This window comes from Cheilinus undulatus, linkage group 14 (assembly GCF_018320785.1).
Source record: "Cheilinus undulatus linkage group 14, ASM1832078v1, whole genome shotgun sequence".
NCBI lineage: Eukaryota > Metazoa > Chordata > Actinopteri > Labriformes > Labridae > Cheilinus > Cheilinus undulatus.
In genome coordinates this window covers 43,928,718-43,956,357 of record NC_054878.1, presented here as the reverse complement: position 1 = coordinate 43,956,357, position 27,640 = coordinate 43,928,718, and the positions used below count along the sequence as shown (strand labels likewise).

The 27,640-nt window shown below is 42.3% G+C and overlaps 1 protein-coding gene across 3 annotated transcripts; it reads right to left on the bottom strand.

Moving 5' to 3' along the window:
* Window positions 1-1,475: 1,475 nt before the first annotated feature.
* On the bottom strand, window positions 1,476-25,212 carry ppp4r4 (protein phosphatase 4, regulatory subunit 4). Of its 3 annotated transcripts, XM_041804432.1 has the most exons (26): window positions 24,669-25,212; window positions 24,273-24,545; window positions 20,144-20,217; window positions 19,629-19,731; window positions 19,384-19,531; window positions 17,613-17,686; window positions 17,051-17,157; window positions 16,168-16,275; window positions 15,970-16,091; window positions 15,670-15,786; window positions 15,092-15,234; window positions 14,869-14,988; window positions 13,154-13,231; window positions 12,537-12,620; window positions 12,222-12,395; window positions 12,020-12,125; window positions 8,966-9,113; window positions 8,737-8,881; window positions 6,788-6,826; window positions 6,626-6,697; window positions 6,485-6,548; window positions 6,282-6,356; window positions 6,090-6,180; window positions 5,566-5,627; window positions 4,938-5,481; window positions 1,476-1,732 (listed from the first exon to the last, which is right to left on the bottom strand). In XM_041804432.1, exons 2-26 carry the CDS (start codon window positions 24,366-24,368, stop codon window positions 1,687-1,689), a joined length of 2,940 nt encoding a protein of 979 aa, XP_041660366.1. In that variant the 5' UTR covers window positions 24,369-24,545; window positions 24,669-25,212; the 3' UTR covers window positions 1,476-1,686. The 3 variants fall into 3 exon arrangements, with proteins under 3 accessions (XP_041660366.1, XP_041660365.1, XP_041660367.1); XM_041804431.1 differs by having other exon boundaries at window positions 24,273-25,212; XM_041804433.1 differs by having other exon boundaries at window positions 6,485-6,542; window positions 24,273-25,212.
* Between the last annotated feature and the right edge of the window lie 2,428 nt (window positions 25,213-27,640).

The following is a 27,640-nucleotide window of genomic DNA, read 5'->3' as shown; positions in this document are numbered from 1 at the left end:
TTCTCTGTCAGGATTTTCTTGTAGAGAGCAGAATTCATGGTCCCATCAATTACAGCAAGCAAGCAGCCCCAGACCATCAGACTATCACCACCATGTTTGACTGTTGGTCTGATGGTCTGTTGATTAAATGCTTTTTTAGTTTTACTCCAGATGTAACGGGACACAACTTGTAGAAAGTTCAACTTTTGTCTCGTCAGTCCACAGAATATTTTCTCCAAAAGTCTTGGGGATCATCAGGATGTTTTTAGTCAAATCTGAGACAAGCCTTTGTGTTCTTTTTGGTCAGCAGTGGTTTTTGCTTTGGAACTCTCCCATGATGCCATTTTTGCCAAGTGTCTTTCTTGTTGTTGAATCATGAACTCTGACCTTCACTGAGTCAAGGGAGGCCTGCAGGTCTTTAGATGTTGTTCTGGGTTCTTTTGGGACCTCCTGGAGTAAGGGTTAGGTTGGTAGGCTGGACACTCCTGGGGAGGTTCACCACTGTTCCAAGTTCTCTTCATTTGTGGGTAATGGCTCTCACCTTGGTTCACTGGAGTCCCAAAGCCTTAGAAATGGCTTTGCAACCCTTTCCAGACTGACAGATGTCAACGGCTTTGACTCTCATCTGTTCTTGAATTTCTCAAGATGGTGCCATGATGTGCTGCTTTTAGCCTGCTTCACTTTGTTAGACAGGTTCCATTTAAGGGATTTCTGGATTCAACAGATCTAGTATTGAAATTTCTTTGATGATCTAATCATGTAAGTGTGACAAATATGCATAAAAATGAGAAACTGTTAAACTGTTGTTACAGCTGTTAGATGAGCTGTGTAATATAAAGGTGGTTGGGCAAATGCCTTGGGACTCTCATCACCAGACTAGGAGGAAATCCCTGTGCAGCAAACATTGGATGAATATTGCTGTATGCACTGAGGTGTGAACAAACAGTTCTCAACTGTTTCTGAAGCAGTTGGTCCAAGACGGTGCCTGGACTGTGACTTCTCTTCAGGAGGACTCTCGCATACCTGTGGTGACCTGGGCCTGGCATGGATGATGGGCAATCAGGCAGCCTGAGCAGGACAGGACCAAGATTGACCAATGGGCATATGCTTCCATACCTGACCTGCCGTGCATATCATTAACCATCATGTCTGGATATAGACAACCAGATACAGTCTAGTATGGTAGATACAGGGAGTTTGTTTACAGTCTTCCTCTAGGTGTCGTCTAGCCCCGTCAGTTGTAAAGGTAAGTCTTTCATGTCTGTCAGTCACTTTACTGTTATGGCCCTGACATGGTGACCATGGTAACAGATAAAAACATGGCGTCTAAATTGTGGCTAAGAGGAATTATATCATTACAGTAAATCATCTGCTTCAACCAACAGGCACTCAAAAGTCTTTATCAGAGTAAATATAAATAAATTGGTGTTGAACTGATTTTCATACAATCACAAGTCAAAAGAAAATAACACAACCAATAAAACATGGCATCATTTTGTATGTGTGAAGTTTACTGAGCCAATCAGGTGACAGCAGGAAGTCGTTACAGTACAGTGTTAAGAAAATAAAGCTCAGTTTTTCAAACAGTATTCATACTCTCTGTCAGGTGCATTCTGGGTAACATTCTGGGTCGCGCATTCATCCTGTCCCCCGTGAAGCTCACTGCCGATTGGCTGACGGCCCTATAGCAGCATGATGGCGTTATCTTCAGTCTCGTGCTGATTGGACGCTGAAAGAGTTTGACTTCCTGTTTCTGTAAATCATGAAAGAAGGACCAAAATTATTGTTAAAATCAGAAACCACGCTAATCCTACAATATTCTGATTAATTTGAACCAACATAAGCTAACACCAGCAAATATCATTCATACAACAACAGCATTTGACTGGGTTACACAGCTTTAGCCAGGGTTATCCTAATACGCGCTAAAGTTGGGGCTAACTCACATTGCTAAACATATAATATAGTGTGTCCCAAATTGCATACTTTTGTACAACATACTAATTATTTAGAGCATATTCAAATTAAGAAGCATGCTTAGCCCAGTGATTACAAATTAGTAGCGTCAAACTACTGGATAAGGGGAATCCCTCTCAGGACAAACAAATGTAATTCAAAATTCGTGACGTCCCAGCTTACAAGGGACTGTTGGCAACCCTAAGTCTACTCAAATGGAGTAGACTTTGGGTTGCCAAACGCTACTGGTACACTCAAAACCATCCAAGAATTAATGCCTAGTTCCACCAAATCTTGGAACTTGAAAATTTCAATTTTTTTTTCAAAGGCTCTGCCCTTTCCCAAAGGCTGTATATGAGTGGTTTACCAGATGGATGTGTAAAACAAATCCATCTGGCGTCCCAGGTTACAAAAATGCACCCTGAACTCGGAATTTCAATTCTGACAATCAGAGCAACCCCCATCACCCTAAGTTATGAGCTCGTAGCAAATGGAACACATTCAAATGTGGAACGATGGACATTTCCCACCTCAATAAACACTTAACAGTGATGACTTTACTGTTAGCATGTTAGCACACTAGCTTACTAGCGAGCTAGCTACTGAGTTTATCACAACTGCAGTATAGTTTAACCAAATAAAGGCATATAAGGCAAAATAAGTTCATTTCTTAAAGAGAATAGTGTTGGCATAAACTACAAGTTGTATGATTTTAATCATAATTGCTTTATGTTTGTTTCTAACCTTCTGTTAAAAAACAAGTAGATAAAGAAGAAAGCAGAGGCGGTTAAGCCTTCGTCACGTCCTGCAAGTGCAAAACGGCATAGTGCAATCTGGGACAATACTAATCTGTTGTGATTAAGTGTTCTGTACTTCATTAGTGTACTGTCATACCATATTCTAACAGAGATATGCGATGTGGGACACTCTATAGTAGACCCACACATGCTAAACGTGCTAAACTACACGGCTAAGTTGACCATAAAACATCCTAGGCATGTTGGTTTAAAAATGTAAATCGTTAAGTTGCTGTGGAGGGTGGACTCAAGAAACTATCTGCTTGGAGTAGGTCAGTAATTCAGGCAAAAAAAACAAAAACAAAACAAAAATGGGCCTGGCTGCAGACCGTACATACAGCAGTACAGACGTACTGACAGCCACTCTTATAGACCGTTCATCTGAGACGGTGTATGTCTCAGAACAGAAATACACGCGAAAACCGTCTCAATAAAGTTGGTTAGGATACTAAAAGTTTAAAGTTAAAAACCTGACGTGCAAAACCTGAAAACGAAATATTAAATAAAGCTGAGAAAACAGTCTGCTTACAGGGAAAAAGTATGCCGTTCTTCAGAAAATTCTAATGTAGCAAACATGGCATATGTAGCTCTGTTAGCTGTGTAAGCTATGTAGATAACACAGATTAAGCTAAGCTCACAAAGCTGCTATATATCTACGTTTGCTAAAGCTCATGTTGCTAAAGCTAACTTAGCTACACTGGCTTATGTAGTATTATATATATATATATATATATATATATATATATATATATATATATATATATATATATATGCAAGTAAATAACTATAATTTGACATATTAATCAAGAAATAATAATGTGCTTTACTATTTTTTCAGTTTTTTTGTAAATCAGTAAATTTGAAAATTCATGGATAACTACAATTATTATATTTTAGCATTAAAAATATCATTTGGGTTAAAGAGCTTCTACATATTGGTGTATTAACCACTGCAGAAACATAAAAAATGATTTGGGTTTTACCAATTTTTACCAGTGCTGTTAATTTAGGGTAGCTGTGGAATAAACCTTACTTTGGGTGGTGGTATAATAAATTTGTTAAGCACTATATATAATTTAATCCTGGATTAGACCTCTGACCTTTTTCTCTGTTGTATTTATGAAATGTGTCTTAATGTTTGCAGTGTTGGTATTTCATGAATATAACTGCCAGACTTTGTTTATAAACAAAGTTGAGTTTTAAAAGAAATAAAAAACTGTAAATACATTGTACTGACACGTTATGGCACTTCTGTTCTGTAATATGTGGCGTCTCAGATGAAAAGTCTGTGAGAGTGGCTGTCAGAGGTGAACTGTCTGCAGCCAGACTGTCTTGGCAAAACTTGGTTCATGGCCATCCTGGACCTGGTCCAGAGCCGTTGGAGAACTGAACAGGATCAGAAACGGTCCTTCAACTTTTTATGCTGCATTCCTGCTGCATGCAATAGTGACCTGAATCTGACTATTTTTTGGACTCAAATCAGACACTTTAAACAGGACAGTCACATGGTATCTGATCTATTTAAACCAGATTTGGGCCACTTACCTATGTGGGTCTATGACATTCAAACACAAGTCTGATAGAGGCCACATCTTAAAAACTAATGTGAACTGAGAGAAAAATCAGATCTGAGCCACAAATTAGAATGGAGCAATAAAGTTGCAATGTGAATATAGCCTTTGGGAGCATTTACACCTGAACCGACTAGGATGTTGGAAAAAGGGCTCTCAGTTTGTTTCGGTGCACCAGAGTTCATAAGTGAGAACAGGAAGTGAACCAAGAAGCAAAGCACTGTAGATTGGAAATGGCCAGATCTTTCAGAATCAATGGTAAGCTAACAGCTGGCCTGTGGCTAAGGCTACTACTGTAAGCGTCTACAACCTTCGGTGCTCTGGTTTAAATGCCAGTTTAATTCTGACACAGTCCATATACAACTTTGTCTAAGTTTACATATCAACATATTGCCAAATTACACCAAGCTATAGATGCCAGTGATGTGTTGTGTAGTTAAGGGTCGCATTGCTACAGTAGGCCAAGTGACAGTAGCCACTGACTGGAGCTACAGCCCAGACTAGAGGTGGGTGACTACGTTTGACCTGATACAGTATGTCTGATGAAGTGCAGTGTGGACGCAAACACAACCCAATAAAAAATGCAACAAATCGTAGCAACTCCTAAAAACTTTAAAAGTGTTTGTAGACTCACATAGTCAGCTTTCTGGACTGGCTGTCTTTTATTCCACAGCCCCGCTCCATCGTTTTACTGCGCTGCTCCAGGGTACTGGCTTTATGGTCTCTCTGCTCAATGGAACTGGTTCTGTGGTCCATCCCATTATTTCTGTGCTCCATGGTAAGGGTTCTGTGATCCAGGGTGCTGGTTCTATGGTCCATGGTGCTGGTCCTGTGGTCCAAGGTACTGGTTCTATGGTCCAGAGTACTGGATCTGTGGTCCAAGGTACTGGTTCTATGGTCTAAAGTACCGGATCTGTGGTCCAAGGTACTGGTTCTATGGTCTAAAGTACTGGATCTGTGGTCCATAGTACTGGTTCTATGGTCCATAGTACTGGATCTGTGGTCCATTGTACTCGTTCTATGGTCCAGAGTACTGGATCTGTGGTCCATTGTAGTGGTTCTGTGTTCTAATGTACCAGCCCGGTCCAGGAGGCTGGTGGTGTTGCTGCGGATCAGGACAGGCATGGCGGAGGTGGACTGGGTTGCCATGGTGAAGTGGGCCGTCCTCATAGAGTCATCTGCAAAACACAAGCTTTGCTTGAATAAAAAAGACGGCAAAGTACTCAAAGTGTTGGTCGTGTCAGGCAAGTGAAGAGCAGTACCTTTACTGGACAACATGGAGGACTTCCCGGGTCCAGATTGACCTCTCAGATCTTTGACTTTCCTGGAACAGAGAACCAAAGAAAAGAGAGCATTAGCATCTAAGGCTCAAAGTTCTCACCATACCTTTAAAGGTTCTACTCAAAGTTCAAAACAGAGAAAGTAAATGACTTTGCTCTCCAGGGCTCGTTGAGGTTTCTACCTCTGTGGTGAAGACTTCGTGGGCTAGCCTTCATGTATTTCTGCTACCTAAAGGGCATGATAATGTTCCAGCTGCTTTTAGATGAGCCGTATTGTTAAAGCTTCCTTGGATTTCACAATAAAAGCTGGTAGGTTTTATGGATAGACCACAATCAGGTTCTTGTTGATTCTCTCTGCAGTGAAGCAGATCGTACCGTGTCCTGCTGTATCAGGTCATATAGTATCATGTCCTGTCATGTTGTTTTGCATCTTTAATGATCACATTGTATCACGTAGGGTCTTAAATGATCATATCTTGAACATGAAGACGGTGCAGTGTACTTACAGAGGTCTCTCAGAGTTGGCAGCTTTGGATGTGGTTGGCTGGCTGCTGAGGGATCGACTCCGCGACAATTTGGCCTTCCTGACATCTTTACCTGTTAGAAGAAGAAGAAGAAGAAACATTGTCATTGTCAGTCCCCAGACATTTCATCAGCAGGCTAAATCACAGCTCATCTTTGTCCAACTTGGTTCTTACCAGAGGAGGAGAAGGCAGCTCCAGAGGACACGGACATGGATTTGGTGGCAGATAGACTGGTCTTACTGTCTCTTCCTGTCAAAGAAAGACACTTTACACGGCTGGACTCAAAAACACACTAAGATTAATGACGTGTGATCAGTGTGGTCAGACGGCCAAATCCCACTATCAAAACTTCGTCTGCAGAAACAAAATATTCTTACGTTTCCTCTCCGGGTGTTTCTCAGAGTTCAGTTTGCCGTCGTTCTGCTGGCGCTCCAGCTGTTCCTGACCGCAGACAAGACGTCATCAAAACCAAACACAGAGATTCAGAGCAGAGATGACTGGACGAAGCGCACACTCACCATCTCCAAAAGCAGCGTCTCCTCCTTTTCTTTCTTCTGATCCAGGACATCCCTCTCCTGTCTCTTGTGAAACTGAAATGTAAAACAGTGGTTACAGACAGACAGCAAAGCATGATGGGACTAATTTCAGAAATTAGTTCTTCATGAAAACAAGCTACGTACCGGCTCTGTCAGGTCCAGTTTGTCCAATTCCAATACTGTCTGAAAGAAATAATAGGACAGTTAATCAGCACACGCAGCCTTGGATGTGGTATGTGGTTAAGCGTTGACTTAATGAAATCGTCAAGGTCTTCCCTGAAAGACGCGTTGTCTAGATGGGAGTATGTGTTGCTCTCTACTTTTTAGCATCGATAGTTCCTGTCCAGATGTGTAAGCTGCCCATGTCATAGGCACTAATGCAACCCCATACCATCAGGGATGCAGGCTTTAGAACTGTGCTCTGATAACAAGCTGGATGGTCCCTCTCATCTGTTGTTTGTAGGACACAAAGTCAAAGGTTTCCAAAAAGAATTTCAAATTTTGGTTCATGTGACCACAGAACAGTTTTCCATCTTGCCTCAGTCCATTTTAGATGAGTTTTGGCAGTGTTTGTTTTCTTTTTTGCATGATACAGCTTTACCTTGCATTCATGTATGGCATGACCAACCATGTTGTCAGACAATGACAACAAAAATTCTGAAATTTTTCCACAATTCTTAGACTCGGTTTCTGTTGAATCTCTGTCCATCTTTACTGCTGAGAGACTCTCAGATCAGGTCAGGTATTGGAGTATATGCCGGTTCAGCACTTTGCCGTGTTGACCTTGGCCCTGTACTGCCCTGGCCTTCTGATGGCCATCCCCCATCCCTCCAAGTATCCTCCCAGCTGACCCCTCCATGATGCACATGGTTGCCCCCATCGGGTCTTTGGCACCCAGTATGTGGGGAGCTGGATCAGGCCCTGGAAAGAGTGCCAGGTGCCCATAAAAGCACAGCTGCTGTTCCTCTAGTAAGTAGCTGACCCTTCCCATCCCTGCTCTCCTGAGCACATCAGCATTTGACACACGGTCTTGAACCCAGTCTTGAGACACTCTGCCTCTCTGAAATGCTCTTTTTATACCCAATCATGTTACTGAGCTGTTGCCAGTTAACCTAACCTTGTAAAGCTGATGAATTCCCCCATTTCCATGTTTCTCACTGGCGAATCCATCTTCTCTCTATGGATTTACTCCTCAGTAGCGGCTATGACGTCACGTGTTTTGTTGCTCTGAGTGGCCCATAAAGATATGACAGACAGAATGTTCATCCAATCACTGTCCAAGTTTTTTTCAAAGGCTCTGCCCTTTCCCAAACGCCATCTATGGAAGGTTTACCAGATGAATGTGTGAAACAAATCCATTTGGCGTGTCAGATTAGTTAACCTAATTAGTTCTGAAATACTACTCCAGCTGTTTTTCATTAATACTACTTACTTCTCTCGCCTTTTGTTGCCACATCCCTGCTTTTTTGAGATAAGTTGCTTCTATTACAAAATTCAAAATGAGCTAACACTTTTTATGAAATTGTAAAATGTCTCAATTTCAACGCCTGATATGTTTATTATGTTCTATTGTGAATTAAATATGTATGACATTTGACAATCACTGCATTCTGTTTTTTTTTTACATTTTACACAGTGTCCCAACTTTTTTTTTTTTTTACATTTTACACAGTGTCCCAACTTTTTTTTTTTTTTTTACATTTTACACAGTGTCCCAACTTTTTTTGAACTGGGCTTGAATAGAGACTGTCTGGTAAAGTATACTGACAGAATTAAAAAAAACAATGCATTTATCATCTTCTTAGACATGTGCCCGGCCTACAGAAAAGAACAGCTTTAGTTGTATATTCTGTTGGCTACACACAGAATGTTCATTACTGGTGTTTGTTGAAAAAATACATAAGGAACTCAAAAATAATTATATATTAAAGTACAATTGCAATGCTGGAAAAAACACAATTAGATTATTTTCCAAAATCATTCAGTCCTGGTGAGAAGAGCACTAAAACAGAGGTTGTGAGAGTTAGAACACAGCCTCTGATAATGTTGGACCTACACTGAGCCCAGAACGCTCTCAGGTGTGACATTATTACCTTGCGGATGGTGGCGACCACATCCTTGTCCTTCTCTCTGCAGAGAAGCTTCTGGACGCAGAAGTCAAGCTGCTGCAGCAGCTGTTTGTCAGCCGGCAGACGCAGCGACGAGCGCAGTCGGGGTAACAGCTGGCAGAGCTTGTACCTGGAGTAGATAGACCACAGACAGGTGTGGGAAACAGAGAGACAGGTTTCACCTGTGACTATGACAGAACGCCAGGGACGCTACCTGACGTTGGCCACAGGGTCGTGGACCAGCTCCAGCGCTGGGATAAGAAAATGTTTGTTGAAGTATTTTCTGGAGAAGATCTCGGTTGCGATTTCACAGACGTCCAGGAATCTCAGACGGTTCCAGTAGCTCCGGCCCTGAGCCAGATCTAGGGTCGGTACCAGAAGACATCATCAACAATCTGTACTGAATCATTATTGTCGCAGAATTCAAGAATGCATTGTAATGAGATTTTTCTTCAAACTTGCCATTCAAACCTGCATTTGTGCTCTAAACTGCCTTCTTGTGCTTAGACTTTCTCTGTTTGAGCTCAAAATATCTGGTTGCTCTCAAATCTCTAGTTGCTTGCTCAGATTTCATGCTCTCATGCTCATCATTCTCCTCTCTTCCAGGCTTCTTCTGCTTGTTTGTGAAACTGACACTAATTTTTCTCTGTATGAAACTTTTTCTGCAAGCTCAAAATGTGTCATTGCTCATGTATTTTTTGACAAACCAACCAACAGGAAAGGATGGACCAATCATGTTAGATCTGTCTGTTGTTGCTATGCTGGTCTCCAGGAGACATTTGCTTTGATCTCACAGAGTCCCAACCCTCTATCACATACACTCACATTGTGAAAGTCTGAGAGCCAGAAATCATCATGAAACTTTAACATTAAATATTAAAAACCCCTAAAGTGTTTTTTGTTGCTCTGGTTGGCCCGTAAAGATGTGACAGACAGAATGTTCATCCACTCACCCTCCAAGTTTTTTCAAAGACTCTGCCCTGTCCCAAAAGCTGTCTGTGAGTGGTTTCCCAGATGGATGTGTTTCACACATCCATCTGGCTTGCAAGGTTAGAATCAACCTGAATGAGCATTACATTTGAGGGAACAACTAAACACAAGGAGGCAGTTTTGATCAGTTTTGACATACTTTGTGCACAAAAAAGCAGCAACCTCCGGTCCTGAAAAATGAAGCTAATGTGGAAGTGCAAAAAATTGCAATACCGCAAGTTTCCACCTGAGGCTGGCTGCAGGAACACCAGAAGTCCCGTCTGGACACCTTTTAAACAGCCAATTTTTACACTAGAAATAAACTGGTTTACAACCTGGTTCAGAAAACCAAACGTGTCTCATTAGCAACTGTCTTCATGTGCTCTCACTGTACGGGGGGTGAATTGTTTTGTACGACAATCATTTAGATTATATTTAGGAAAAACCTCACTGTGGACTGATTGGCACATCTGATTTGATTGATAGGTAGCTCGACAAGCACACGCTATCTCCAGAAGGATGGCTTTCGCACTAGCTGAGCTGACAGGAAGTCGAGTTCAGTGGTTGGGCTCTTGTCAGCTGTAAGGTTGATCAAAAGTTCGGTTGAGACAGTGATTTCAATATGGAAGCCGCCACGGATGGCTTCAAAAGCGGTTTGAGCCCGCCTATCGTAAGCAGACGGCTGACGTCACACAGGGTTTGTCCTATTCTTTCTACAGTCTATGGCCTAGAGGCAGGTTTGAGAGGAAAGTTTGAAAAAAATTTTGAGCCCAAAGTCATGCTCTCAGAAGGCAGCAATGTACTTGAGTTTATTGGCTCCATAAATCTGAGTGGCAACCTTCAGTGGGATCATTATCATTTTTACAAACAAACCCCAAGCCGCAATTTACACATAGGATGACTGCGCCGTGCTGCAAAGTGCCGTGGGTTTGCTCCTACTGGGGTTAAGTGACCTCACCCACTGGTTTGTCAACTAAAACTACGACGAAAACTAGTTGCCAACAGCCTTTTTGTCCATGACAAAAACTTTCGTCGGACATTCAAAATCTGTGATATTTCTCTACTGTGGGTAAATCTGTCAAAAAACAATGCATCTGTAGCTATTCTGCTTCTCAGCAGGGACCCCAGGTTTGACAGAGTGCAGAGATCACACTACCATGATTTTGTACCAGATTTAAGCAAGAGAATAAATGCTTGGTCTAAGAGTCAGGACTAAAACGTGAGGACTTTTAATGGACTCAAAATTAGACTAAAATGTTAGAGTTTTCGTCAACTAAAGCAAGACTAAAACTTAAAAGGGCAGAAATAAATAAAATGTGACATTTCATCCAAAGACTAAGACTAAAATTAAAAATAGCTGTGAAAATTAACACTGGTCTAGAGTGCTGTGCCTTGGCACTCAACCCTGATAAGCGGGCAGAGATTACAGGAGAACTGCAAATTCATGCAGGAATAGTATGTCAACAGAAGACGATTTTGCCTCTTGGGGTTAATTTATCATCCATTCCGGTATAAGTCCATGATATCACTGCTTCTGCCATTGGTCGAGTGCGTTAGGAATTTAAAAGGTTCATGTTTGCTTAAAAGATGTGTGGTTTTATGTAAAATTCTTTAGATAAATGTCCTCAAAAGTGAACTTTTCCTCATCAAAGGCGTTGTTGTAGCCCTGTGACCCACTGACCTCTCGGTGACCTTTTGCTCTCGCTGCAGGATGAGACATAATGTTGATATAGTGATGATGTGCAACCAGGAGTCCGTGCATTGTGTTGTATTTTGAAAGAACCGGATATTCTACGCTTGTGACTTCCTGTTTGGAGCTTTCTGATCGACGGGTATTGATGCAGCTAGCACTGAAAATAGACCTGCAGCGTATCTCGAATGAAGCGTAGTGGAGTGGCGCTCCATGCGTGCGTTGCTTCCAGTCTGGAGCACCGGCTGTGGAACTGCTCTGATAGACTACAGAGGGAATGATGTGCTCCGCAGTACAATTTGCCAGCGGATCGCAGCTCAGTTTCTGTATGTGGAAACTGGAGGTTTCCCATCCCTGTTAACTTCAATGGTTATGTATTTCAGCTAATAAGATCAAAAGTTTGAACAGCATCAGGGCTGCTAGATGGTAAGAGAAACCTGAGTTATCGCACTAACGGCTAACGACTAACAGAAACAAAGGTAGACTCCTTCCACTGGAGAGGACTTGTTCTGTCTCAATTATGACAGCCAGGAAGTTCAGGTGTTAATGATGATGTCCTCAGTGGCAACACACTCAAGGTCACCTGGAATGAAGACAGGTAGTTCTGACCTTGGATTAGCCGCTCCATCATCTCCTGGCGCTGCTCGTGTTTCCGGTTGTATCGCAGGAATGTGCAGAACGTCCGAGCTGCCTCCTTCTGAACAGGCAACACCTTCTGCAACAATGGAGAGAGACGGAGAGAGGAGATGACACATCTGATGGTGTGCCACCTGAGTACATCTGCTGCTGCGTGTCTGCTGCAGCTGCTCACGTTGGTAGTGAGGATAATGAAGATGCGAGGGGAGAAGCTCTGGTGCAGCACTTCTCCAGGCAGCAGTCTGGCCAGGTAGCTGTAACGCTGCAGCAGCTTTTCGTGCAGTCGCCAACGCAGCGAACATCCGACCTTCTGCTCCGCCAACAGCAGCGCCGCCAAGAGCTCTGGGAACTGATCAGGAAAAGTGCAGAAAGATTAGGAAGTAATAATGAAGACACATCAGGAGAAAAGGTGTCAGAGAGGATGAAGAGAAGCATTATTAGGAATTCAGGTCAAGGCGTCAGCACTGAACAGGTAAAGGTGAGCTCTCACCTTGTTGTCCAGCGTCAGATTCTCTCCTCCGGAAAGAACCGCCTCCAAAGTTTCCTCGAGGTGATTCATCAGAGCGTCCAACACCTCGGCGAGAACACAGACGCACTAAAGCACCGAAACCAGCTGGAGTGTGAGTGCGGATGTACAGCGTGTTTATTTGTGTTGATGAATATGAGCCAAAGAAATGTCAGAGTAAAATCATCACATCCTGATACCAGCATGTTAAGAAAAACCATGAAACTGATCAGGATGATCTGTCAGGATAAAAAAGGTAAAGAATACCAGAAATCCTCAAATAGAGACCAGGGCCTTTATGTACAAAACTGCAAGAGGTGCCAGACCTTTGAGGCTCATTATTTAGCGAGAATTTACTTCTGATTCTCACTGAGAAGTGTGATGGTTCATCATAGTCCCAAAAAACAAAAGACATGAAACTGTAAGTTTCCCCAATTTGTAAAAGGTTTGCATGTGAACTTGAAGTCTCTTTAGTTGCCAATTCTTACTCACTAAAAATCAAATCCACTATGAGGAAAATGAAGAGGATTTATACACTGTTGAGCTCGACAAACATGTAAACAACATGTTGAGTGGCTGTGTTAGGCGGGACGGCAGCTCACCTCTAGGGCGTCGTCCTGCAGGAGGGCGAGGAGCTCTTTGGCGACCAGCTGGACGTTTGAACCAAGCAGCTTTACCACCTGACAGGAAGTGACATCAGAGAACTTTTAATCAGTCTTATAAAATAAAGACTATACAGAGCTGTGTTTTTTGTTATTTTAGTCTAAACACTTCTTGTGGACTAAGGCTGACATTCAACAAAAATGTTCTCAGCTTTTATTGAGTCCAGTTGTACTTCTGCTAAGATCTGTTCTTTTTATAATCTCAGCTTGGTTAACAAAAACAGACTGGGAAATAATTTTAACTTGAAGAAAGATTGTTGGCTTTTACTTAAAACTTAAACTTGGCCGTGTTCTCCAAGTGAGGGCTACTCAGATAGCAGAGTTTAGACTTCTGCTATCAGGGAAGAGGTTTACTTAGGCCAGGATACATGAGGACATTTGTTCCATCAACTGTTGGGTTTTTAGATAAGCTGTAGGCACAAACAAAACACTTTGGACTGTGGCGTATCATATTGATCTGTCATGATGAAATCCATGGGAGTTATGTATAACCAAGGCCGCCCATAAGGGGGGAAAAAGGGGAGTGATGTCCTCAGACTTTAATCTTAACTTAAAGTCCTAGCATGTATTCTCTAGCCTGAATCTGGACCTCTCTCTGCACCCTGCCAAATCTGGGGTCCCTGCTTTCTACAGCTGAGAGGCAGAAGAGATACAGATGCATTGTATTTTGATGTATTTACCCACAGAGGAGAAATATCATGGATTGTGAATGTCTGGCAAAAACTAATTTAGATTTCAGTCTAGTTTAAGTCACCTTTATGAAAACTAAACTTATTTTTAGTCAGTTTTAGTCATCAAAGATCATCTATAGATCATCTATTTTTTGGCTAGTCCAAGTCCAGTCTTTCTGATTGAAAAAAGTCAGAATCAATATATGTTAAATCTGACTAAAATCGGCAGTAAAGTTGGTAAAAAGTGGGTTTTAAAAGTAGCAGAAATGTGTTAAAAGTGGAAAAAAGCATGTAACAAATAGAGAATTGCATCAAAATTGGTTAACATAGACATAAAAAAATCTAGAAGGGATTAACAGTGGCAAAAATGGATCAACAGAGAAAACAATGGGCAGAAAGTGGTAAAAACAGGTCAATAGTGGCAAAAATGTGTGGAAAAGGTGCTGAAATTGGATAAAAGTGGCAAAACTTTGGGGGAAAAAAGTGATGAAAAGGGGTTAAAATGTTGCAAAAAATTAGTAACAAGAGGCAAAACTGTGCAAAATTTGCTGCATCCAAAGAAAAAAGTGGCATATAATAGTGGCAAAAATGGGTGGAAATAGTGATTAAAACTGGCACAAGGGAAAATTATCTCAACATCACAACCCAAAAAATTTGACACGTTTTCAGATCCAGAATGAAGTAACTGTTTGCTAGGACATATGCTAGCACCAATGCTACTCATCCAACATTGATACCATCAATAAATCCCAGCTGGGGAGGGCCCATCCTCTGGGTTTGTCAGGGGTTCAGAAAAATCTGTCAGCTGACCTGTGTGTATGTATTTATGTATTTTATGATGTGTATGGTTTTTGTAAACTTCTGTCATGAACTAAATTGCCCCTTTGGGAGGCAATAAAGACTTATCTTAAGGGTTGAGTCATTTTGTTGTATCTTTTTCTTGCTGAGAGGAAAAGTGTTTCCTGTTGGATGAAGATGTCTGACCTGGTGGAAGCTGGCTGCAGCGCTCCGTCGAACGCTGACCTCTGGGTCACAACAAAGACCAGAGAATGATGGGTAGAGCTCTGAGGGGAAGTGAGCCGAATCAGCAAATACTACCATGGCCTGCAGAGAGAGAGAGAGAGAGAGAGAGAGAGAGAGAGAGCAGGAGGTGGCATCATGTGTGAACGTTTAAAGAGTGTGCCTAAGTCTGCATGTTGGTGCTTACAGGCAGGTTGTAGCAGCAGTTACAGCGGATCAGGATGGACTCGTTGTTGCCGTTGGTCTGGTTCCCATCAGTCTGCAGACCAGCGACACACAGAACTTTAAACCTCTGCAGCAGGCGGCTCTTCTGCTCGTCTGAAAGAGAGCCTGAAACAACAACAGTTAGTCACTGACAGCATGCACACAAAGGTTGTTACAGTTTACTAAAAATAACAAAATAACTAAAACTAAAATTCAAAATTCATTTTAGTTAACTGAAACTAAATCAAAATTAAGCTTTACCAAAAACATGAAAACTAACTAAAACTGTACAGTGCACTTACAAAACTTTTTTTTATTTTAGTCTTTGACACAGCCATACTGACTGGCACCTACACCCAAGTCTGGGGAGTGTAAAATTGCCTGATCTGGGTGGTTAAGACTTCACATATTGGTAGTTTTATGTATTGAATATCTTTCAACAGCCTCTATTTTTGTTAGGCTTCGGTTTAAGTTAACCCCTGGCTGGTTCAATTTTGGCGTGGGTCTTTTGACTTTTAGGTTCTTCCGTTTCTAGGGCATGGTTTCGGTGTTGAATCTCACCCTCCAGTCCACTGCAGAGCTTCCCAAACTGGAATGACAAAGACACCAGGACAGCTCCCTCCGTTGCCACCTCGCACACTGACATTACCAGGGGGACCACGATATGGACTCTGTCGTCTGGAAGGGAAGGGAACCATGTTAAAACCAGAGTTTGTGATTTTATTGGCCCAGAAGAACTGGAATTATAAATTTATCAAACAATTAGTCCACAGTATCAATCTCAGTTTCCCACTGATGGAAAGTTTGACAGTCTGCGAAAAGCGTTAACAACAACGATTACTGACAACAGCTCAGACCCACCGCTGTCCATCATCTCCATCAGGTTGACGATGGTGTCGAAGGCAGCGAGGCGGACGTTGCTCTCCTCATCTTCAGCGAGCTCCACCAGTTCAGGGAGCAGCTCGGTACGGGTGTCGTCCACCCTGAAAGGACAGGAGAGGACAGTGAGATGGAAAGAGGACGTTTGTTAGCTGAAATTCTCCATCTGGTGGTGCTTACCCTGTCGCCCGGGCGATGCTTTCCAGCTGACGACACATACAGGCTCGCACTTCAAACTCCACATCCTGACACAAGGACCGGGCCAGTGGCAGCAGCTCTGTCTTCACCCTGATTCACAGGAGATCCATTAAACTTTATTGGAAACAATCTTAAACAATCCAAGTCACAGGAGATCTTCTGATATTACCTGGACAGGTGTGACGTCACTAGACTAAAGCCTGGTAAAGACTTTAGAACTAAAGCTACACTTTAGCAATGATATAGTGACCTATGTCATTATGAGCTCTACATACTCTGCATTAGTGCACCCACCTCACTCTGCAATGCTGTGACTTTGGTAAATTGAGGGAGTCCAAATGGACAACTTTAAAAAGTGAGCGATTCACTAGTATCCAATGGGTGTTTGGGATCAATGGGCTTTATGCACGGCAGGGGGTGGCGTATTTCCGGTGGAAAATAAGACCGTTTCACAACTTCCGCCCAATGATACCTGCTACGCCAAAACGGAATCTAAACCCTCCTATAGTGCCTTAATTTGCCCATTTCGTTGGTTTTTCTTGTTTCGATTGTTGTTTATGTTTACTCTATCATCATCGCTTGGCATCCAAACATGCTAAAATGATGTTTCAAAAACAGGTTAAAAGCACTTCTGGACATCGTTGCTGCGTGCTGCAATGTACATCTTCAGCTAAACTTAACTCGTCATTGACAGTCAGCTCATGTAACTCATGCAAACAGCGAGTAAACCGCAACGAATTAGCCATCATACGCCTTTCTCTTCTCCTGACTGGAAGTGTGGGAGCGGTCTAATGCCAAATGTGGAGGCAGTTCATGCATAGAACCCATACCCATGTGTAGGGAGTGTCTATGTTATCACACTCACATGTGAGAATCAAACTTGCTCGCAACCTTCCCCAAAATGCGACAGCTGGACAGACGAGCTTGAAGAGAGGGAGAAAGCTGGGACTGATAGAGGAGGGGGTTGAGCACCTAGAGAAGGAGCAACATGAACACACACATATTTTTCACAGATATGAGCCACAACATGCTTTAGAGAGATGCAAAATGCAAAGAATCAAAAATATGACAAATATTAAATCACCACAATAACGATAGCAAGGTAGAAACTACAATAGAAAGTCTGTCACATGTGCACAGATAAGAGCATAAACAACAGTTACCAAGTACTGTCAACAAAACGATACTAGCCCTTTAAAATAGATAATTAACTAAACGCCTGCTTAAACAGGTGTGTCTTTAATTGACCTTTAAAATCAGTAACAGGCTTTTTTAGAGCATAAAGACAGTGGAAGATCATCCTAAAGTGTTGGAGCTATGGCATTGAAGGATCTAATACCTTCAGTCTTAGGTGTGTGCTAGAAACCAACAACAGCTCTACGTATCCGGTGAAATGTGTAGATAGACTGGTAGAAATAAAAGTTTACCTCCTGTTTGATGGTCTCTTTAGGCAGAGCATTGATGGCTGACAGCAACGTTTCCAACCAGGCGTTGCTCACCACTGTCAAACAAGACAGCAACTTCAACATTTGCATGGTCAACATCATTTTAAAGTTTATGTCAACATCAGTATCATCATCAGGCTCAGCAGCATCAACCTTAACAAAGAATTAACAAAAAGGATTTTTTTTTAATTAATACATCAATTACAAAAAAAAATCAATTAAACCAGTCTAGAATCGGCATCTTAGGACAAAACTTGAGAAAAAACTAATGTGGACACAAAATGTGCAATATCCATCCATATCCATCCATCCATTAGTTAAAGGCATCAATCCATCAATCAATCCAACATCCATTGAACCATCCATGTTTCCTCTGACCAACCAATCCGTCCATCCATGAATAGATCTACCATCAATCCATAAATAGATCTACCATCAATCCATGAACAGATCTACCTTCCATCCATGAATAGATTCATCCATCCATGAATAGATCTACCATCAATCCATGAACAGATCTACCTTTTATCCATGAACAGATCCACCATCCATCCATGAGTAGATCTACCATCCATCCATGAATAGATCTACCATCCATCCATGAATAGATCTACCATCCATCCATGAATAGATCTACCATCAATCCATGAACAGATCCACCATCCATCCATGAATAGATGTACCTTCCATCCATGAATAGATCCACCATCCATCCATGAATAGATCTACCATCAATCCATGAATAGATCTACCATCCATCCATGAGTAGATCTACCATCCATCCATGAACAGATCTACCATCCATCCATGAATAGATCTACCATCCATCCATGAATAGATCTACCTTCCATCCATGAATAGATCCACCATCCATCCATGAATAGATCTACCATGCATCTATGAATAGATCCACCATCCATCCATGAATAGACCTATCTTCCATCCATGAATAGATCTACCTCCCATCCATGAATAGATCCACCATCCAGCCATGAATAGATCTACCATCAATCCATGAATAGATCCACCATCCATCCATGAATAGACCTACCTTCCATCCATGAATTGATCTACCATCCATCCATGAATAAATCTACCATCCATCCATGAATTGATCTACCATCCATCCATGAATAGATCTACCATCCAGCCATGAATTGATCTACCATCCATCCATGAATAGATCTACCATCCAGCCATGAATAGATCTACCATCCAGCCATGAATAGATCTACCATCCAGCCATGAATAGATCTACCATCCAGCCATGAATAGATCTACCATCCAGCCATGAATAGATCACCATTGCATTGAAAGGAGCCAGTTAAGTTGATTCCAGCATCTGATCAGGATGCTTCCTGAACGCTCCCCTTTGGAGGTCATCTGTGCACATCTATCTTGGAGGAGACCCTGGGGGGAGACCCAGAATGTGCAGCTGGAATTGTTTATCTTGTTTGGTCTGGGCACGCCTCAGGATCCCCTAGAAGGAGTTGAAAATGTTGCAGGGGAGAGGGATGACTGGGTTGACCTGCTTAGCTTGCGACCACCGCGACCTGGCCCCGAATAAGCAGAAGAACGTGGGAGGACCATCATACCAACATAAAAACATGGTGGTAGTGTGATTGTCTGGAGCTGCTTTGTTTCTTCAGGACTTTGGTGACTTGCTGCTGTTGATGAAGCCATGAATTCTGCTCTCTACCTGTGTCTACATGATCCATGAGTACCTGTGTCTTGGTGGTCCAGGTGTTGTTACCTGTGTCTCGGTGGTTCAGGTGCAGCAGGACAGTCTTCAAGATGGAGTAGGTGTGAGTGTGGATCAGAATGATGTCATCCTGCAGAATGGTTAAAAACGAGGTGGCTGCTGCGAGCTGTATCTCTGCTCCCGCTCCGTTCAGGACCTCCTGAAACAGGAGGGACAGGTTACCAAATCTATAGCATCATAAAATGCAGTGCTAACAGTGTCCTCACTGAGACTGGCTGATGCTAGAGAGTACATACCCGGACTTTTGGTACCACTCGACGAAATGTCTCAGCAGGATTCTGGCGGACGAGGATGGGAAGGTTACTGATGACACTTGCTCTCTGGACCTCCTGACCCACACTGAGGGCCACAGGAAGAAGAAATGGAGTTAAGGCATGTAGAACATATGGACTGACAACTGTTCATCTTGAGTTTGTATTTAATAGACAACTTTTATAGATGAAGAAAGCTGAAGCCTGAGTGAACTCTGACAATTCCTGCAGCCAGGTCCATGTCCCACAAACATTTCAGTATCCTGCCATCCTCCAATTTCACATTAGATCCGGATTTATCTGAGGTCTAGATCCTCAGCCATGAGTCCAGAATCCAAAATCCACCAAAGCATATACAAAGATCTGGTTTAGATTTAATGGGGTTGGCCTTTAGGAGGCTTACTTAGTTCAGATAACCAAGTAGGAGGAACATAATGTTCAATAGTCTGCCGACATCCTAATGTTAGCATGTTAGCATGCTGCTTAAACTGTTACCTCACCTGAGCAGGTATACAGCTCTCTCGATATCATTCAGGTCTTCATCCACTGTCAGCTGATCGATCTCCTCCGCTGTCTGAAACACATTCAGAGTAAATTCTATTGTTTGTATTTTTGTAATTTCTGTTGATTTTTCATATTTTCTTCCAGGAAATTATTGTCTCATACACTCTAAGATGTCAAATCTCAGTGCATGTTTGGGTCTTTCGCAACTGCAGGTAGTGCAGCGCCCATGGGGCATGACTAATCCAAGGGTGTAGCTATCAACGGGGTATGGCCCACCACTCTAAAGAGGCCTCTCAAAACCTCACAGGACAAACATTAAAGGGCACTTATTATGCAAGATACACTTTTTCAGGCTTTTCTAACAAAAATATGTGCCCCTGGCCTGGGGAGTTAGCACCACCCCCAGGTTCAGTTGGCCCTCCCTACTTAGCAGAAAGTTCTGCCCTCCTCTCCTGATCCTCCTCTCAGCTGCCAGCTCCATTTTTTTTTCCCATGGAAGACACTTTATCAGAAAGTGTCTACTCTTGGGCACTTAAAAGGCACATTGACAAATTTAGTCCCCTAGAAAGGAACTCAAGATGATACTTTGTCAATATAGTCCACTGGAAGGGAATTTAAGTGGACACGCTGTCCAATATTGTCCACTCAAAGGGCACTTTACCAAATTTGTAAACTGAGAGGTCCCTAAAGAAGGAACTTTGTCAAATGTGGTCCATTGGAAGGGCACTAAGAAAGGGACTTTGTCAAATTAAGTCCAACAGAAGGGCACATTTGTCAAATATAGTCTACTAAGGGTCACTTAAGAGGGCACTGTTTCAAAGTTAGTCCACTGGAAGGGCAATTAAGAGGACACGTTGTCTAATATTGTCCACTCAAAGGGCACTTTACCAAATTTTGTAAACTGGAAGGGCATTTAAGAGGGCTCTTTGTTAAATGTTATCCACTGGAAAGGAACTTTAGAGGACACTTTGCCAAATATAGTCCACTGAAGGGGAACTTAAGCGGGCTCTGTTTCAAAGTTAGTACACTGGAAGGGCACTTATGAGGACATGTTGTTCAATATTGTCCACTCAAAGGACAATTTACCAAATTTTGTAATTTGTGAGGTACCTTAAAAAGGCTCTTCATCAAATGTTTTCCACTAGAAGGGAACTTAAGAGGACACTTAATAAAATACAGTCCAACAGAAGGGCACATTACAGGGCACTTTGTCAAATTTAGTCCACTGGAAGGGCACTTAAGTGGACACGTTGTCCAATATTGTCCACACAAAGGTCACTTCACCAGATTTTTCAAATATAGTCCACTGGAGGGGCACTTGAGAGGACACTTTGTCTAATTTTGTCTACTCAAAGGGTACTTTACCATTTTTTGTAAACTGAGAGGTCCCTAAAGAAGGCACTTCATCAAATGTTGTCCACTGGAAGGGAGCTTAAGAGGGCATTTAGTAATATATAGTCTACTGGTAGGGGACAGTTAGGGCACTTTTCAAATATTCTTAACTTAAAGGTCACTTAAGAGCAGGGCAATTTTCTATTTTGGTGCCCTAGGCGAACTTACAAATGTGTGATTAAAGATGCATGTTTCTTAAAAAATGCAGAAATATTAATAGTAAGGGTTTTGTTTATTCTGTAGCATGTGCTTTTAAGCTTTTCAAAGTAACAAAAAACATCTGATTTGAGTTTTTTCAGTTTGGCAACAAGAATGAAATTTCCATGTTGTGTTCAGCAGGGTCAATCTGTTATTCAAAATACAAGATAGTTCCTTTTATATTCATCAGTAATCAGAGGTAATGTACTTCTACCAGAGTTAAAGAGTCAGGGCTTTTGAGAAAACATTAGGGGCATAGACCCCACAAGACCCCCCATGGCTCCCCCTCTGACTGATAAACTTATCCACCACACAAGATTTACACATCATAGCGCCAAAACAGTGTCAGAAACGTAGGGTCATAAACACATTAGGAAATTATTAATTACAGACATATTTCAAGAGCACCTGCAGCAGTTTTTAACGAGAATTATCCTGTTAGCTCTACTAAAAGAAAAAAGTTAGATGGCTGTTGGGATCAGGTCTGAATTTAATTTTTGCTTGCACTAAAACTGTTTAAATTAGTAAACAAGGCCCAGTCTAATTCCTTAAAAGCGAACAGAAGCTTTAACGCTCCTCATAGCGCTGCAGCCATACAGCATGAGCGTCTACACTGCTCTGATGCACCTCATGACGCACAGGAAGAGACTGGCAAAGAGATACTGAGCCATAATACTGTTATTTGAGGGGAAATTCCTTCTATCCATAAAAATTGGCCTCTTTCCATAAAGAGTTTAATTTACAGACAAGAACAGGGACAGAAAGGGGCAGACAGAGTAAAAACGAACTCTCAGAGAGAGCTGACTGAAGTACGCTGAGCTTTTTTTGCACTCGCGAACAATGATCAGGAAAATAATTCCACCTACGGCTTAAAAAACAAAGGATGTGTACATAAAGTCTGTAAATATGACCCTGACATTACTCTTATTAATATAACAGGGTTAAATTAGTCCAGGCTGTCAGCTGCCAATGTTTTTGGAGCATTTAAGGCTGATGAGGATGTGAGACTTTTCTTTCATGCTCCATTCAGTGAGAAAACTTTGACTAGAACAGTGAAAAACCTTATTTGTCAAGGGCAGTGCTCAAGTGAACGCAAGATTACAATTTCTTAAACTGAATGCAGCTTTTGTCATTCCGTGTTTTACGTGGATGGTCAGGCTTTAGGAGGAATTGGACGCGCATTTTGCGGGTGCAGGTGGGAGAGAGGAATGACACACACTACACATCAGCAGGTGTTAATAATCAGGAAATCAGGGGGAATTGGCATCATGTCTGTTCAGCGCTGTGTGAATGAGGAAAAAAGAACCCTTTTTTTTTCTCTAAGCATCTTGCTTGGCCTACAGTGTGCGTGTGCCAGGGGCGCGCATGGAGAGAGAGAGAACGAGCAACCAGGTGAGCCTGGAGTGGACTGTTTCATGAACGAGGGGCGCAGAGGTTAGAGGAGTTGATGATCTGTTATATTGGTGGACCTATTCAAAGTGTTCAGGGATCATGACGGCACCCCCCCCTCAGAGTGGCGCCCTGGGCAACCACCTATATCACCTATGTCCAGAAATGGCCCTGCTTAAGAGGGCACTTTGTCAAAAGTTGTGCCCTGAAGGGGCACAAAGATGCCCATAAAAGGGCACTTTGTTCTATTGAAGTGCACTTAAGACAGCACTATGTCAAATTTTGTCGACACAGAAGGCACAATAGAAGGGCGATTTATCATCCTGTGTCCACCTAGACGGCACAAAGGATGACACTGTGACATATTTTATCCACTGGTTGGGGACTTAAAAGGGCATTTTTGCCAAATAAAGTGAACTTAATAGGCCCCTCAGAGGACATTTTATTATATTCATCCACAACAGTGGATAGGACATTTTCACCATATTAGGGCACTCAAGTGGGTGATCACCCCCCTGTCCCCATTTTTAGCCCACCAGTAAAATGTCTCTTGGCCAGGTAGAACTTAAATAAATAAAAATAGATGATCACTATTGGTGACATCCTCTTCTCTGACACCAATCTGACATTTTGATTCATTGATGACATTTTACCTCGCAGTAATTCACCAGCTCATTATTTCAGTATGTCCATGGCAATCTACCTAACTATCATTAGCCTGATCTAAAGACATTATGGGTCTTTTTTAGGGGCTTGGACCTGTTTGGGTCCCCCATGGGACATTTTGGGACAATCTAAATGTACAGTACATCATTAACTCCTAGCCACTTATGTACATTCAAAGCACAAGTCTTAATCATCAAAAGCCACTGTAGAGGTACACATCTTATTTGATACACACTTAAAATGAACCTTAAGGCCCAAGGAGCCCCCCAGTACTGACTTTGCTATACCTGATGGTAAGACCACCTATGATCACAGCTGCTTGTTAAAGAGAGACAGATCTTCCCCCTCTCTCTCCCTCTCGCCCCCTTCTCTAAGTGCGTCACTCTGCGGGTCTCCCCTCTGCTTCCTGCGGTGAAGCTGCACCTCTCCTCCTCCTCCTTTCCCTCCCCATTATGAAATCATGACGTAATCGTGACGTACCTTGAGGCTCCTGCGGATCGGCCTCTCGATGAGCGCGAGCTCATGCAGCTCCTCCAGCTGCGCGTGCAGCAGGCCGGCCTGACTGCTGGAGAACATCTGCGCAGCTGCAGGTGTTAAGAGGTGTTTACAGGTGTAGCGCGCGGGGCAGGTGGAGGGTATGCGCTCCTACCATCCCTTTGATGGTACGGGGGGGGGGGTTACCGTTTCCAAGGAGATCCCGGCTCGCTCCGTGCGGGCGGAAGGACGTCACACTAGACTTCGTTTAAAACGTTACTAAAATGGTTGAATCAAGAAATCTTTAAATGAAATACTCAGAGAAAAATCCAGAAAGAACTACAGAACACACCATCATCCTCCAGGCTTCAAATCGGCTCACATTAATCCATCCCAGCTCACCGTGTTCTCCGTTAATCGGCTCGTTTTTAACGGAGGTTCGGTGCACAGCTCCTCCGTGTTCGGGCTGATACCGGGCAGAGCAGCTTACTTCCGGCCTCTTCCTGGCCGTTAGCTCGGTCGGCTCTAGCCTCAGTCCGTGTCAGTTAGATGGCTCACCAATCACCGTGTCCGTTAACCGGCAGATCCTCAGCTCGTATCTCAGCAGCGTCAGGCCGGCGTCCGTTTAAATGCAGCTCCACAGGATGAATCGATCATTTAAGAAAGATTTCAGTGGCAATCAGCCGTTAAACATCTCTAACTCAGGCTCTAACTCATCCTCACGAGCTCCTCTTTCATTCGGCCAACACCGAACTCTCCAGAAACTCTCTGTTAGATCGGACCAGAGCTGCTCCGTTACTGCCGCTCCATCCGCTGCGGAACCAACGTCACGCCGAACTGCGTGAGAAATGTTCCGTTGGAGAGAGTGTGTTCGTTTATGAAGCTCGGAGTGTGAGGCTGAAAGACATTTTCATCATCAGCTCCTCCGCTTCATTCAGAACCACAAAATGTCTGTTTGGTCTGCCTGCTCCCACACGGAGGGCGGAACCGAGCCGCACGCACGCGCACACACGCACAAACACACAAAGTTCACTTGCGTGTGTGTTACAGTTGTGTAAAAGATGAATGGGGATCTGTCTGCTGTTTTGTCAGACCAAATCACCAGAGGCTGATCCAGACCAGGAGCAGGACCGTCTACCTGCCAGCCAGAGCCTGCAGAGCAACAGCAGTTACCATGGATACGTCCATTTGTCACTCAGACATACCATAATAATTCAGCTGAGAATGGTGCTGATTCAGTTCCTGCTCCCAGAGGATGAACCTGAATGAAGCTGCTGCTCTGAAGGCCCCCCCCTTGGACGGTCCTCCAAGACAGCTTGGCTACAGTTTGTTAATCTAAGATACCGTATGAACGGAAATAGTCGCTACAACTTTCAAATCTGATTAAACTTACATTTAGGGTAAGGGTTTAGGTAACATTAAAGATGCCAAAACCTGACCTGAAAAAACAGATTATAAAACATTGAATAAAGTTAAGTAAACAGCCTGATTACAGGAAAAAACTCCTCCATAAAAATGCTAATGCAGCAAATGTAGCATACATAGTTCTGTTAGCTGCATAGGCTACATCAATAACTATAGCTATGTACCTAACGGAGCTAAAGCCAAGCTCAAAAAGAAGCTATAGTGCTGTTATTTCTGTAGTTTAGTTAGCTTTAGCTACATTTGCTAACACTCCTATTGCTCAAGCTAACTTAACCATAGATAACAGAGCCACATAAGTAAAGTAGCTAAACCTAAACTCACAAAGCAGCTACATTAGCAACAAAACTACATTATCTGCATAGCTAAGTTAGTTTTAGCTATGTTTGCTAAAGCTCACTTTGCTTAAGCTAACTTAGCTATGGGTAACAGAGCTACGTACATAACATAGCTAAAGCTAAGCTCACAAAGAAGCTATAGTTGCCAGGTTATCTGCATAGCTACAGCTTTTGCTACATTTGCTGAAGCTCCCATTGCTTAAGCTTAATAAACATAAGATAACAGAGCTACATGGCTATCATAGCTAAAACTAAGCTCACGAAACAGCTACGTTAGTTACGTCACTACATTATCTGCATAGTTAAGCTAGCTTTAGCTATGTTTGCTTAAGCTCACACTGCTTAAGCGAGGTTTTTGGAGGTTTTTCTCACACATGAGAAAATAAACGCCCCTTACTTTTACGTCAGAGAATAATTAAATGCATTATTATATCCACCTTATTCCTAGCCCCCATGATTCTTTGCGTGATATGGGCGCAATCTGAATGGGACTTTGCATAGAAACGAGATGTGAAACGTGATTATAGGAGCAATTTAGACATTAAAATGTGTATAGTTCCTCTGCTTCACCTCAAACAGGATAACATTATTATTTCCTGCCCTCATCTAAAGAGTACAAAGTGACGGCATTACCTTAGATAACTCAGACAAGCATGTTTAGCTAACTTTATTAGCTTCATATCAGTATAGTAATAGACAATCACGTTTTGTTAAATAAGTTCAGACACCACCTTCAGATAACATTTCTAGTTTGTGGGGTTGCTGAACTTCTTACGTCACAAACTAATCCCACTTAAATGTGGGAATTGTATTGATAAAATTATCCATGACTCAAGTTGTCAGCTCTTCAGTTTGGTAAATGTCAAGTTTTGAATTAAGGATGAATTAATATTGAAAGAATTACATCCCAAATGCACTTTAACAGTGAACAGCATGTTTAAACCATTGTCGTTAAAGACATACATTTTACTTTGTCACGTAATTAGTACCACAAACAAAGCAACAGGTACTGAGCATTACAGAAAATATTATTTAAAACTTTCAGTTCATTTAACTTTATTGATTTAACAAAAATGAAGCAGTATTCATTTCAGCAAATATTTTTTTCAGAACAACCACTGTTGACACTAAATCACTTCAGTAAGCCCCTGGAAAAATCGCGTTTTGATGTACTAGATTACATATATTTAATGTACTTCCGCTTCAGCACCGGAAGTTTCGCCCATATTCAGATTTACAGTAGCGGTCCCAGGAATAAGGTGGATAGTATTTTAAATCTTACTACTACGAATAATAATAATCATAATAGTCAAACAGCTGAAACACCTTTTGTTTGTTTTTGTGTGGCTCCATGTTTGGAGAGCATGAGTCCAAATTTAACTTCAAGAAAACTTCATGAGACCCAAAAGTTAAAGTCAGATGTCTCTCATTTATTTAATCAACTCCAAAAATCCAGTAAACTTAAGAATAATACCAGACCACCATGTTAGCACAGTGTTATCATGATGCAGTCAGAATCCACTGACCTCCTTCTGTGCTTCTTATCAGCTCCATTTAAAACAATTTAGGTCACAGTGCTTACAGTGCTCACAGGCTTCAACCATAAAAAAAGAA